General features: G+C 56.3%; 2 protein-coding genes across 19 annotated transcripts in view; both read left to right on the top strand.

The window, feature by feature from the left end:
* EHBP1 (EH domain binding protein 1) overlaps positions 1–1,297 on the top strand; it is a 399,042-nt gene extending 397,745 nt beyond the window's left edge. For all 18 annotated transcript variants that reach the window (XM_058429082.1, XM_058429086.1, XM_058429083.1 and 15 more), the window contains one exon: positions 218–1,297. In XM_058429082.1, coding sequence (XP_058285065.1) covers positions 218–308 — 91 coding nt within the window. In that variant the 3' untranslated portion in view covers positions 309–1,297. The remainder of the gene's footprint in view (positions 1–217) is intronic.
* A 6,411-nt stretch (positions 1,298–7,708) lies between these two features.
* OTX1 (orthodenticle homeobox 1) lies at positions 7,709–12,625 on the top strand. The gene is made up of 3 exons (XM_032177000.2): positions 7,709–7,916; positions 8,859–9,010; positions 10,300–12,625. Exons 1-3 carry the CDS (start codon positions 7,820–7,822, stop codon positions 11,113–11,115), a joined length of 1,065 nt encoding a protein of 354 aa, XP_032032891.1. The 5' UTR covers positions 7,709–7,819; the 3' UTR covers positions 11,116–12,625.
* Positions 12,626–13,989: the final 1,364 nt, after the last annotated feature.

Genomic DNA, 13,989 nt, shown 5'->3' with positions numbered 1-13,989 from the left:
TGGGGTCGGGTCGAGGCTGGGCCACCTGCCGAGGGGCCGAGAAGTGTGCGGAAAGTTCAATCCAGAGGTCGCGGGAGGGCCGGGGCAGACTCCCGCTGGCCTGGTGCTCCCCATTCCCGCTGGGGATCCAAATACTGGGCGACGGGGGAGTGCTGCTCTGCCCTCCACGAAGAAAAATAATTTTGTTTCCTGTTTGTCCTGTTTGTCTGACATCCAGGGCCGAAGAAGAAGATGAGCATTTGGAGCGAACTCTGGAGCAAAACAAAGGCAAGATGGCCAAGAAAGAGGAGAAATGTGTTCTTCAGTAGCCATCAGATCAGAAAGAATCTCTCCCAACATTTTAGAGTCTTGGTTCCCAGAGCAGAAAAAGTCAGACTCATTGTTGATTTAAAACTTTTAACATTTTGTTTGGCTGGATTGTACTACTTTACCTCTACTTTACCACCACCACCTTTTCCCTCCCTCCTTTCCAAATAATATACAGAACTCCAAAATAGCTTCGTTTAAGGATTTTTTTGTGAGTTAACAATTTCCTTGGAATCCTGTGAAATAGATTTGCACAGACACCTTGTGAGTGATTGGTATTGGAGGTGTTCAAGAAACTGTTCAAAAAAGAACAAAAACACTTCCCTCGTTATTTTCTCTCATTTTTTGATGGGAGGAAAATTTGAAACATTATTCTTGTTGTTGTTGGTAATAGCATAATGACAGTGGGAGGGGGGTACAAGGGGATAAGAAAAATGTCATGATTTTTTTCCAGTCCTGCCATATGTAACACTTACTCTGTTACCTAAATTTTATAGTTAGATCATATCCAATCTACTTATTAAACTGTGTTCTATTTACCAGTGGAGTTTTTCTGCAGTGGTTGCGTTTCGCTGTAAGGATAATGGAGTTCCTCTCCTCTGCTTTCCTCAGAGGATGGTCCTTTAACATAGCCAGAAACAAGCCCTGTGGTTTGAAGGTGAGCTGTGAGGATAGGACTAATTGATATGCACCAGTTTACAAAGACAGTCTTATCATCCGAGAATACACCATCTTTTTCTCTGGATAATTATTTCTTACATCATGCTTGATTCCTACATTTTGTTGGGTCTCAACATTGGCTCACAAATGCTGTTAATATTTATTCTGTATTGATAAAAAGTCTGTCTTGCCACTACAAGTAAATCCCCCATTTAATATTTTCTTCTTTAGCATAGCACTGTCATTTTTTGTGAAAATGGTTATGTTTATTTATTACAATACTGAGTCATATATAAATTTTCAATAAAAGCAGAAACTTTCTTACCTTAAACACGGCTGCTACTTTCTTGCAATGAAAACTTGACATTGGTTTGAATGGAAGTTTGTCTATCCATAAGACTTTTCATGTGGAAAATGGTCCTCTGGAACTTAGGGCAGGATACTGGGCTGCATTTGAAGCTGAATAAGTTTACACCATCCCAGAGGGGGCCCTGCTGACACACGAATGCGAATTGAAAAGTAATTAGTCATATTCTTAAGCAGTATAAACTATCAAGTCTTTTGTCAAGGGTAATCTCTGCTAAAGATTTGAGGAAATTTGTGATTCCACACCAATGAAAAAATATTTATATCTTGAATTTTCCACGTCATTACTTTGAATTGTTAGAGTTTTGAAGTCGTATTAGGGAGAGTCGTGTCTTCTGATAACCGGCAAGTCTGTAGGTACTGAAGTGAAAGGAAGAGGGTTATTTGTTGGGGGGCGGGGAGAATGTGTGCAGGTATGTGTGTATGAAATGAGGGAAAGAGAACTTTTAACAAGAAGTTCTAGGCTACGGAAAAAAAAAAAAAAAAAAAGCGATTCTATGGTAGTTTCCTTCATTCCCCCACAGGGGTGTCCAAACAAAGAAAGCTTGTTCAACAAGTCCAGAAACTTAGAGAAAACAGTCCACTAGCATTTATACTTTAGCGTAGATCATATGCATGTACACACAAACAAATTTCGTTCCAAGTATGCAGCCACCTCCAATTGCCAGTCTTTCAAAATGATAAAAACTTGCTACGGTAGAATTCCTTCATGATGAGGATTTCTTTTAAGTTATTGAAAAGTTATTTTAAGTAAATGAAGTCGGTATTTGCCCTCTTTATTCGAGCAGGAGAGCAGAGAGAGAGCTGCTGCTCTCTGGGGAACGCTCTCAGAATCCCGTTCTAACCCCAGGAAAACTCAGCAGACAGAAATCGCCCGCCCCAAGCAGCCTGGGGCCTGGGCGGCCAACAGCACCCACCCAGTTTACGCTTGATTCGAGGAACCTTCACTCCCGAGGGGCCTCGCCGAAAAGCAGCTCCTTCACTCCGGAAGCCGCTCCCAATCGACCAACTGACAACCCTTCCCTCGCCCCAGATTTGCTAGGATGGTCTGGGACCGCCGGGCGGCCCCTCTACCTGCCCCTCCAGCTTTAGTCCCGAGCCTCTCGGGGTTTCAATTTGGGCTGCTCGGTGGCGCCCGAACGCCCCTCAGCGGCGGTGGAGCGTGGACTCCGGCGCCTGGCGGGGTCAGGCCCGCGGCAAGGGCGCTGCATCCGGACATCGCTGCGTGGTGCCCAGACGCTGGCTCCCGAGAACGGGCACGAACCCAGCACGCCGGAGGACCCGGAACCCGAAAGCCCGCGCTGCGGGAAAAGAGGCTATCGGTCCGAGGGTCGCAGAGGAGCAGGGGCGTTGGCGGTGGGCTTGCTTGGGCACAGTCTGCGGGCCGGTGCAGAACTTCTGCCCCTGGTCAGATCCCTCGGCCTCACATCCAAAGCCCTCCCCCTGTCCCAAGTGTCCTCCAGAGCCTGGCCCGGCCTGGAGGTCACCTGGATGCTGGATCCGCGTCTCCAGACCCAGCTCCCTCGCCCCTTCCCGGCTCGAGGGCCTTGAGCTGGACGGCTTCACCTCCTCCAGTGGTGTCCCCACTTCCCCTTCCCGCACCGCGGCCGATGCTGGAACGGTCATGGCTTCTGGCCCAGCATCTCCCACCTGGACATTTGCCTAGCGACGGCCGCCTCAATCCTCTGCGCTGCTTTCAAGAAACTTTCATCCCAGTCTCTCTCCCTCTCCACTCTCCTCCCTCTCCCCCTCTACTCTCTCTTTCTTTTCTTAATCCTGGGGTTTTATGGGCTGAGCGTTAAGAAAATTCGCCTGCAATTTGGGATTAGATAAATACTCTCATTAGGAAAAAAAAAAAAATCCGTGCTACTTGATACCTCCCAAGTTCCCCGAGAATGGTGGCAGCATCTGGAACCGAGAGCGCCGGACTCCCGCGAGGCGTGCCCCGGGGACCGCGCGGGCACATTCCAGCGCGCACTGCCGTCCCACCTCGCTGCGCGGGACCCAGGTCAGGTGCTGAGGCTGCAGGCGAAACAGGGCCTGGTGGAGGGAGGAATGCGTTAAGGTGGAGGAATGGGGCAAGGTCACGCGCCCCGGCACTGGAGGGCCAACCCCGGCACACAGCGGACTGGCCGGGACTAGGGCAGCGCCGGGCTATGGACGCGGACGCCGGCGAAGCGAACCCCGGACGTCCGCCTATTCTTTCCCCCAAAACTAGTACGCTCCAGCCGGCGCCTTTCCTCGGAACCTAAGGAAGGGGTATATTTCGTTGCTTTCTTTAAACTTCAGCACGATCACAGTGGCTCCGAGCCGCGGGCGGCTGACCGCGGGCCTCGCGGGCTACTCCCGGTAGGGGCCTGCGCGAGCCTAAGGTGTGTCCCCGCCTGGGTTAGCGCTGCGCTCTGCACTGTTTCTTTTCCTCTTAAAGCTTCTTTCTCACTCAGTCTCTCCCTCCTTCTCTCTCTCATTTTTTCCCATTTCTCTCGTTCTTTTATTCAGCTTTCTCTCTTTCTCTCCCTTTTGTGAATGGGCCGCGGTGTCTTTGTTCTGGAGAGAAGCGCCCGTGTCGCTGACTTTTGTGAACCAGAGAAGGATCTTGTAAAACCTCCTTTTCTCCTTCGTACGCCCCCACTCCCACCCCTCCTCCCCTGCCCCTTTGATTAGATGTTCCCTCATCGTCAAAAAAAAAAAAAATGTAATTTCGTTGGTCTGGCGGCCACTTTCTTTGAACATTAGCTCGCTTTCAGCTCCAACTTCAATTAGAAGGAGTTGATTTTGAGAGATCAACAAAAGAACCGACCAAAGCCTTATTAAAGGTCCTAAGAAGATCTCCCGGGTCCTTTGAGAAGCAGTTAAGGAAACAGTGTGCCCTCCATCATATTCTGTTACCGTATTTTATTCGGACTCCAAAGGAAAGTGTCGCTTGGGGGAGGGGGAAGCACTTTGATGAGCGGCGGCCGCGGCCCCTTTTCACTCAGCGGGCTCCCCCTTCCTTCTCCTCCTCCTCACCCAGCGCCCGGTCCGCTCTCGGCGCCCGACCCCGCAGCCCGGGCAGCGCGAGTGCTCCCCACTGCGATGCGCCTGGAGGCTCCTTGACTCGCCCTCACACTTAATCCTGTGCAAACTTTTTACCCCGCCTGTCGGAGTGGGGGAGTGGGGGAGATTAGAAACAAGGGGTAGAAATTCCTCGAAAGGGAATAAAGTGCCTAATTTTCAGGAGGAGGTGCCATTTAAAAGATTCGCCTAGCTTAGAGTTGGAACGAAAACACTTTTTTGCACTTTTAAAAGTCCACCCAGGTAGACGTGTTTGGGAAGTTTTTTCGGCTGGGAAATGGGCTTCGCCCGTACGAACAATCCGGGGAAATCGCCTCAAGGAGGCTCCTTACGCATCATGTGGAAAAAAGTTGAGGGCAGGGGTCTGTGGCCACATTTTCCATCAAAAAGTCCCTGTTAGAGGCAGTCTAAGAAAGAGAGAGAAAGAGTGAAAAAGAAACTTTCCTATCAAAATGTTTGAATTAAGAAGTAAGGTGTACGTGTGAGGGGAAGAGGACGCTGGGCTCCAACGTTTCAGAAGAAGCGCTTAAGACTTGCAAACACCCTTGGTGGGGAACCGGGAACCCCGGGAGATGCCGACGAGCAGGTAAGTGGCGGCGCCCTCCCAGTGGGTGCTCTTCCCAGGCGCGAGAGTCCCGAGGCGCCGAGGAGAGATCTGCACGCCCGGAGCTGCTCCCGCGCTCTGCAAAGTAGCCTGCGCAGGCACGAGCAGCCCGCGGCGTCGGTCTCAGGTGGCGGCGCCGAAGAAGAAAACGCTGGGGCCCGCGGCGCCGGGAGAGGGGCCGAGGCCCGGGCTCCTCCAGCCCGCCGCCCCCGGGTCCTGGCGCCCACACCCGAGCGGCTGAGCCCGGTAGCGCGCGGGAGAGCGAAGGAACCGGTTCTCCAGCACCTCGCCTCCTCCCTGCCACTCCCTCTGGAGCGCCGAGAGCGCGAGAGAAGGGCGGGGACGCCCAGGGCAGTCCTGGAGACCCACGGCCCCCTCCGCGGCCAGGACTCGGGCTCTCCGCTCGCCTTCCTCGCCTAGCTCTGCGCCGCTTTTGCCAGCCGAGTCCCGGAGTTAGCGCGCGACCGGGGCGGGGCGGGCGGGCGGGGAGGGCGGGGTGTGGGGGGCGGGGGAGGGCGGGGGCGCGCGGAGGTAACCCCCGGCTCGCGCAGCCATTGCCCGGCTCCCTGTCACTCAGCCCGCGCGGGGCCCCCGATTGGCGGCCTAGCCCCGTTACGCACTCGCCTCGCGTTCACATACCCGGGGAGGGCAGTAGAAAGGTGATCAATCTTCATCAGGCTACATTTCCAATCACCTAAACAACCGAGCAAGACAAGCCACTCCGACAAGGTAAATCGCTTGATTTATTTAGTTTGCAAAGTGACTCTGCAGGACTTCCCAGTCCGCACTGCCTCCACGTTGCACCGGGAGTGCCGCGGCAACGCCGAGCCACCTCCCAACTCTGCCCCTCGAATTCCCCCCCTTGCGGCCCCTCGGCGCGATCCCGGGCGAGGCAATGTCCTGAGAACGTGTGGGGCTTAGCAAACAAAGTGTCTGTGCAATAAAGTGAAACCCAGAGGGACACGCACAAAGCCACTGAAAAAAAGATAGAGGTGGGAAGAAGGAAGTTGGGAAAAGAAAGAAACCCGGGGGTCTTAGACCAGCCGCCAGGGTAATTCCAGTGCCGCTCTGTTTTGCAGGTTGGCTGCCCCGGCGGGTCTCTGTGAGAGATCCAGGTAGATGGTGAACGGCCCCGGCAGCTGAGGGCAGGTAAGGAGAAAGCCGCGGGACCACCCCGGACTCCGGGAGCGCGTTGGTTACCCTTACCTCCCCCTCCTCAAATGGATCCCGGCTTCCCCGGTCCCCAGCAGGTGGGCGGGGCTGTGGGAGCGGCCTGGCTCCCCTCTTGGTGAGCCGAGGACCCCGGGGCGCTGTCGCGGCCCGCCGTCCCCTCCCCCGCCTCCTCCGAAGTAACCAAGCTGAAGTGCTAAGTTTGGAGAAAGTCTTTGAAAACTCACGCTGCAGCTTCGCAAAGCCGTCGCAGCTTTGAGTTCCATTTTCCTTCGGCCCTAGAGCCCTGGCTGCTTCCCTTCCGGTCCCCTTCCTACAAGCTGGACTCCCTCAGCCCAGGTCTTGGGTCCCAGAAGACGGGGGCGGGAACCGGGCTGGGGGGAGCTTCTTTAGCTCTAACTTCTCTCCTTGAAAGTCCTAGCCCGAGTCCCTGGCTTGCTTCACAGCGATCCCGCTAAGCGGGGTGTAGCGATGGCCCCCCAGGGCCCCAGGCCCAGTTTCCAGCGCCCCTCCCTGACCCCTGAGAGTGGCGCCCCGGGTTCCCGGCAGCGACGGGGGCGAGGCTTCGACCTCCCAGCTCGGGTCTGCGTGGGCTACGCCGCTGAGGCCTAGTTCTCTGTTCTCGACCGTGTCCTGGGGCCGCGGGTTCAGCTACGAGGATGGCAGCACGCGACTTGCTGCCCTCCGGCTGCACAAATCCCCGAGACCCTTTAAGGTGCTAGGCCAGTCACCCTTCACCCCCTGCTGGGACCCTGTGGTCCGCAGCCCAGACTGGGCAGAGAGAAGGCCGGGTGTGCGCTGGCAACGAAGGACGCTGGCCGCAGCTGAGGCGCTCCCGACCTCAGGCCACATTTTGGGGTCGCCCCCCTCTACAGTGGCCCCTTCGGCGTCCTCTGGCCCTCTGCGAGGCCTGGGCCCGTTACTGCGGTTGAGGTGTGGTGGGATTTCGCGTCAGCGATCTTTCAGTGGCTGGGCACAGAGAGGTCAGCTGGAGTGGTGATTGCGGGACCCGGGGCAGGGGCGCAGCCCTGGAGACCTTTGAAGGAACCAAGTGTCCTAAGTGGACAAGAGGTTGAGGTGCAGTTAGCCCTCCACATTGGCCCTTTGTAGTCTCTACCTTTTCGAAAACACGTGAAACAAAATGAAACAACCTCTCATGCTCTGGGCGGCCTGCCGTCCGGGCACCAAGTGAACGTTTGCTTGTGCAACATGAAGCTGGCTTCTGCCGGATTCAGAATTTTGCCTGGACTTGGGAGCTTGTACACTCCGCGGTTCTGGCTCTGACCTCCCCAGCCTGGCCCTGCTTTTAACTTCTCCTTACTCATATGGACTCCCTACCAGTGTCTTTGGCTTATTCCAACCCTAGAGCCAGACGACCCAGAAAACTTTACTTTTCAAAGCAGCTGTGGTTTCTGGGCTAAGGCCTTGTGAATCCCAGTTGACCACCCTGCGCAGTTCTGTAACCTGCCTTCCCTGTCTATCCCGGGGCAAGACTTGGCAGCCAAGTGGCTCCAATTGACGGTTTCCGTGTGTCTCGTGTCTTCATAGGCCAGGCCCCCAGACGCATCAGACCCTGAAGGACTGCGCGGTGGGAGCCCTGCACCGCTCCTGGCCCCGGGCCCCCTGGATCCGTCGGGGCGCCTCCACCCAGCTGTTAGCATGATGTCTTACCTCAAACAACCCCCATACGGCATGAACGGGCTGGGCCTGGCCGGGCCCGCCATGGACCTCCTGCACCCATCCGTGGGCTATCCGGGTGAGCACCAGCCCTCCCGACCCTGCCTCAGCCTCTCAAATGTTGGGGACCCCCAGACTGTTGGGTTTGAGTGCAAGCTTTGTTGCTGAGCAGGCCCAGGGAGCCGGTTGCAATACAGGGCCCACTGCCGGCGCACGGGGCAGAGTCGTGGGCGTGGGAGGTGGCCAGGGCTGAGAAAACGCGCAATGTGCGCCTTCCCGGCTGGGTCACCGGCAACCTTTCTCCTGTTGTGGTCCCACCGCCAGCGCAGAGCTCATTTACCTGCGGATTCGCTACCCAGGGGCCGCTAGTGTTTTTCCTTTTTCCCCAACATGAAATGAGTAATCTGGATACTCGTTAGGCCCTGACAGAAAGAGCCAAACTTTCCTTATGCGAAGCGGCAGGCTGCACTGAAGTAGTATTCTTCCTCCCTAATTAAATTGTCCTCTAAATCGATGTCCTGCACCCATTTTTGCACTGCTGTAGAGGACGACTTGAGCCAAAGCCGGGGTTTCTTTTTTAGCTCCCGCTCCTTGACCTCATTTATTTTCTCCGAAAGTGTTTTTCAGGTCGTGTTTCTGCCTACCTCTTCCCCACTCCCTGTCCCCTAGCCAGAGTGTGTGTGTGTGTGTGTGTGTGTGTGTGTGTGTGTGCGCGCGCGCGCGCAGGGGAGGGGGGGATGTAGAAGAAGGGAGACTGTAGACTTCTCTTACTTTTTTAACCTCAGAGGCATAGAGAGGGGCAGCCCTCGAATCTTGGAGACACTGGCTTCTAGTCGCACATCTGCACTTTCTCCCACCTGTGGCCTCTCAGGCTCGGCCGCCCGAGGGAGTTTCTTTTATTCCCAGTTCGGCTTTCTCTTGCGAAGGCCGAGCTCTGGGCCTGCCAGGGGCCTGCCTGAGTCCTCTATCGCTGGTCCGCGTGGCCACCAATGACCCGCGGCGTCCCCGCGTGTCCCCGCAGCCACTCCGCGGAAGCAGCGGCGGGAGCGCACCACCTTCACGCGTTCACAGCTGGACGTGCTCGAGGCGCTCTTCGCCAAGACTCGCTACCCTGACATCTTCATGCGGGAGGAGGTGGCGCTCAAGATCAACCTGCCGGAGTCTAGAGTCCAGGTGCGCACTCCCCGGGCTCCAGGGTCTGGGTAGGGGAGCTGAGGCTGCTCGGTGAAGGTCTAGGAAGGCTCTTGAGGAGACCATCCTGTGGGGGTGGGCTTACAGAGTGGGCAGCCGCTCTCGGACTCCCCCTAGCGCTGGGCCCCAGCCAGGAAAGGGGGCAAAAGTTAAAGGAAATGGCTTAGAGCCCTGGATTCCGCCTTTAGCCCTGGGGCGCCTTCGGTATCGGTATCGAAAGTACTTTTCAGAATTGCGGGAGGACTAGGGAAGCTCCCGAATGTAAAGCGCCCTGCGGGCCTGACACTTGCCCCTGCTTCTTCGCCTGCCCCAGGACTTGGCAGTTTCCTTCAGAGGCCTGAATTCTGTCTCTGCCCTTGTCTTCCACCCCGGGAATCCTAGAAATGGAAGAGCGGAGATTGGCCGGAGCCTGGTGCTCTGCCTGGGTCTCATTAGACGCTTCCTGTGCTTACAGAGGATGCTAAGTGCAAAGTCCTGCTGCCGGCTTTCTTATTTCTGTTTTTGAGATGAAAGGGTTCCGATGATAATGTTCGGGTTCTAACTCAGAACTCTCCTCAAGAGTCTCGCCTCCTTTACTCGAAAGCTTGAGAAGGGGGACCAGGAATGCAGTGCCATGTGCTGGGGCTCTCCTAGAAGAGTAACCATTCCATTTGGTTCCCCACCTGGAGCCAAAGGGCCAACGAAATCTCACCCAGGCTTCCTTCCCGAGTTTAAGTACTGCCTCTGTTTAGCCTCTGGCCTTGCTCCTACCCCCACCCAAATACTCGCCCTGCCCAGTTCTGGCCTCCAGGAGCTGCTCAGTGAAACGGCTCTGGCCCTTAGACTTGGTGACTGTTCCACATTCTTCGGCTCTGTACCTCTCCACTGTTGCCGGAGCTCTGTTAGTAGAAAACTGGGCCTCCAAACACACACGGGGCCTCCAAACATACACGGAAGCAGCCAACAGCAGCAATTTAGAGATGGCAGAACTTCTGGCTGGGCAGACTGAACTATTCCGCTCTAGGGCAGAGTTGCGGTAGGGGTGGGGAGGTGCGCATCCCTGCTCTGGAGCCAGCTGAGGAGGGGCTTTGAGTACAAGGATGGGGGAGGGTGGAGGAGCTGGGAACCCAGGTAGGGGGCAGGGTCTGGCCAGGCCAGAGACAGGAAGGGGCGGAGGCCTTGGTGGGAAAGGGTTGCGATATTCTGGGCGGGGAGTTGGGTCCACGGGGCGGGGGAGCAACAAGCTGCCCTAGCTCCCTTTGACCCACTCTCCCGCATCCGGCCCACTGCAGGTCTGGTTCAAGAACCGCCGTGCCAAATGCCGCCAGCAGCAGCAGAGCGGGAGCGGAACCAAGAGCCGCCCAGCCAAGAAGAAGTCCTCTCCAGTGCGGGAGAGCTCGGGCTCCGAAAGCAGTGGCCAATTCACGCCGCCAGCTGTGTCCAGCTCTGCCTCGTCCTCTAGCTCGGCGTCCAGCTCTTCCGCCAACCCAGCGGCTGCAGCGGCTGCGGGACTAGGTGGGAACCCGGTGGCCGCCGCGTCGTCGCTGAGTACACCAACTGCCTCATCTATCTGGAGCCCGGCCTCCATCTCGCCAGGCTCAGCGCCCGCGTCCGTGTCGGTGCCGGAGCCACTGGCCGCGCCTAGCAACGCCTCGTGTATGCAGCGCTCGGTAGCTGCAGGCGCCGCCACCGCAGCAGCCTCTTACCCCATGTCCTACGGCCAGGGCGGCAGCTACGGCCAAGGCTACCCTACGCCCTCCTCTTCCTACTTTGGCGGCGTGGACTGCAGCTCATACCTAGCGCCCATGCACTCACATCACCACCCGCACCAGCTCAGCCCCATGGCACCCTCCTCCATGGCGGGCCACCATCATCACCACCCACATGCGCACCACCCGTTGAGCCAATCCTCAGGCCACCACCACCATCATCACCACCACCACCACCAAGGCTACGGTGGCTCGGGGCTTGCCTTCAACTCTGCCGACTGCTTGGATTACAAGGAGCCTGGCGCCGCTGCTGCTTCCTCCGCCTGGAAACTCAACTTCAACTCCCCCGACTGTCTGGACTATAAGGACCAAGCCTCATGGCGGTTCCAGGTCTTGTGAGCCCAGCAATGAAAGAGGAGAAGAAACGCAACTACCTGCGCCCTCCGTGGTCCCGATCCTGTTGCTGCTGCTGCACCGCCCGCCTTTGCCTCGACTTCTCTAAAACTGAATTTTCACCCCCCAAAAAGATGTCCATTGCCTGCACTGCCGCCCCCATTTTTGTGCCACTTGCTTGGGGGGATGTGCAAACCCGCCCTGCCCCTTGGATGGGGGGACCGGTGCTTCGGCTTGGCCTACACATTCTATACAGGAGAAATGTATTATTTCCCCCCCTTCAGCCCCTACTAAACTCCTAAGCCTCCCCTTCCAATCTTTCTGAACAGCTATTAAGCACTTGTAGCCTTCGGAGGCTCTTCGCTCTGATCCGCTGTTTGAGCCCAACACTTTAATTTATTCTTTCTGGACACTGGAGTCACTAACTGGCGTGTTTCTGCCCACTGGAGCACCCGCACACTACTCCAAATCAAAACCACTACGAGTTTCTCCCGCGCAGACTGCCGCCCCTTCAGCTGCCCTCGATTTTGCTCCACGCCTGCGGGCCAGAGCCTCCCGGCGTTTCTTCCGCCCCAGCGGAGTGCGCTGGGGCGCGCCAGGGCTGGGCGCGCCAGGGCTAGGCCCGCCGGAGGAGCGCGCCCCCAGCCTTCCGCGCACAGAGCCGCATCCCGCCCCGCCCTGCGCTGGACTGGTTCAAGCTTCCGCCTCGGCGGGAACGCTGTACATAGTCAGGTCCGTTCCAGGGACCACTTAAACTTTTTAGTTGCTGTTGGTTGGTTGAACTGAACATGTCTTAGCAGCCAGGAAACAGAACTTTAAGATATATACAGCACATATATATATACACATATATATACACATATATAAAAAAAGCAAAAAATATTTTCCCTCTGTCCGTCCCCCTTCTGCTCTTCCTCAATCAATGGCGCTTTTTCTTTTTCAGTTGTTGCAAAGCTGCCCTGCCCTCTTCACATCTTCTCCCTCTGTGTATTTATTGAAGAGAACCGCTTGGTTTCAGGAAGCTGGGCGCGGGATATCCGAAGTGTGGAGGAAACAGACAAGTCAGGGTACAGAGGTGGGGGTTGGGCAGGGGCGCAGGGCTGAACCCCTCACCCGGTCTAAGCACAGGGTCGCAGTTCCGATTTACAAATCTAAAACAAGAAAACCAAAACCAGGGAACAAAACAAAACAAAATCCATAAAAGTACAGCATTAGGGAAAAACAAACAAATCCAGGCCCCAAACCCAGTTCCAACTTCTCTGTCGGCTTCTCTCTTTCAACACCCTTGTTTTGTCTAGTGAGTTTTTAGTGCACCTTCGTTCTCCGAAATCTGCGGAGAGCCCGTGCGCCTGTGTATCAATTTTGGCTTTGGCCGCTTCGTCCAGTAGGTGGGAAAGTAATTTGTAAATTTGATTTGTCTGATGTGAAGATCACAAATTACTTGTTGAAATGTAAGGCAGTCCCCCTCCTCCTCTTTATCTACATTAATTCCCGAAAATAAATGCAAATTAATGAACGGCTTGTCAGTGTTGCTCTTCTGATTCCAGCCCCAGGTCCTGGTCTCGGGGGGCTAAAGGCGAGGGAAACTCCGTGTTAATAACCCGCGTGTTAATGACCTGCGTGAAGCTGGAGGCCAAAGGATGAGGCTGGAGGACTTGGCAAGAGAAGTCCCCAGAAACTTTCGCTTAGGGAGTGTCTCCCCCCACCCCCACCACGCCCCTCCGCGTCAGCCTGGCCTCTTCCCCCAGGCGTTTTGACCCCGCTTCCCCCCTCGCCATCCAGGACAGAGACAGGTGTCAGGACTCAATTCCCGAAGCAATTCCTTTCTCTTCAGAGGCAGGAGCCTGGCACTGATTTCTTCACCCTAATTGCCTGCACCAGAAAGAAGAGGGGGAGGGGAAGAGGGTCGGGAGGCGGGAAAGGATAGCTCTGTAATGCTCTCAGAGCTGAGCCAAAAAGGAAAAGAAAGCAAAACGACAAAAAACTGATCCGTGTCCTGCATGTTGGCAGCAGACAACCTTCCTTGCTGCTGAGCTGTCCCGGGTGGCTTCACCGCGGCTGGGGAATCCGAGCCATTCCTTCCACGTGCTAAGATGTCCCTCTAAGCCCTCAGCTCCTGCCAGAAGCAGCCAAATTACCTTTCTTCGTATTGTAAAGTTCCTTTAAAACATACAAACTCATAACCTGGAAAAGTCGACAAGGACGCGTTTCACTTTGGCAGGGGAAGAAGACGCCTGGCTTGCATCTGGGGGTCAGGAAGGACAGTTCCATCTCCCTCTGAGGGAAGACGGGGGTGGGGGGTAATCCTCCCCCAGAAAATGCAGAGCCTGGAACTGTCCAGACTCTGGCCTGAAACCTCATGGGTGTAAGGCCATGAATCTGCCCAACTTGTTCACGGGCGGGAAGGAAACAAGGAAACAACGAAAAGTTTCCTGCGAAGTGACCAACATCCCCTATTTTTAAAAAATTCAGTGTGAGACCTGAGAACACACCGTGAAGCGGGGTTCGGAGAACGACCCCTCCCGCGTCCCGCGCCCAGCGGGGTCGCAGGGCTGCGAGCCCGGCTGTAGGAAAGCTTTCTCGGCCGCGTCCTCCCTCCGGATTCGGTAGGCCAGGTTCGGGCGCGCCCTTCCCACACCAACAAACCATCTTTCCCGACTCAGCAGAGGCCCACAGGGGCGCAGCCGCTGCCCCTCCGCCCTTGGCCCAGCGGCGCCGCCCTGGCACGCCAGGCCTGAAGGCAGGGCCGGCCCGCGCCACGCAGGGTCTCCCTTAGGCGGCGCCTTGGGTGAAATGCGGGGCCAAGCCTGACCTGCCGGGGTGCCCCGTGTCATCTCTGGTGCGGACCCCGCACGTGCCGGGGAGAACTGGCAGGCGGCC

Source organism: Hylobates moloch, unplaced genomic scaffold (genome assembly GCF_009828535.3).
Source record: "Hylobates moloch isolate HMO894 unplaced genomic scaffold, HMol_V3 SCAFFOLD_15, whole genome shotgun sequence".
Classification (NCBI taxonomy): domain Eukaryota; kingdom Metazoa; phylum Chordata; class Mammalia; order Primates; family Hylobatidae; genus Hylobates; species Hylobates moloch.
This window is presented reverse-complemented; position numbering and strand designations above follow the sequence as displayed.

Bases quoted from the DNA above. Each gene is read 5' to 3' on its own strand.
- OTX1 (XM_032177000.2), top strand. From the start codon at position 7,820: ATGATGTCTTACCTCAAACAACCCCCATACGGCATGAACGGGCTGGGC. The intron at 7,917-8,858 runs GTGAGCACCAGC...GTGTCCCCGCAG, and splicing joins CCCATCCGTGGGCTATCCGG to CCACTCCGCGGAAGCAGCGG. The intron at 9,011-10,299 runs GTGCGCACTCCC...GGCCCACTGCAG, and splicing joins TGCCGGAGTCTAGAGTCCAG to GTCTGGTTCAAGAACCGCCG.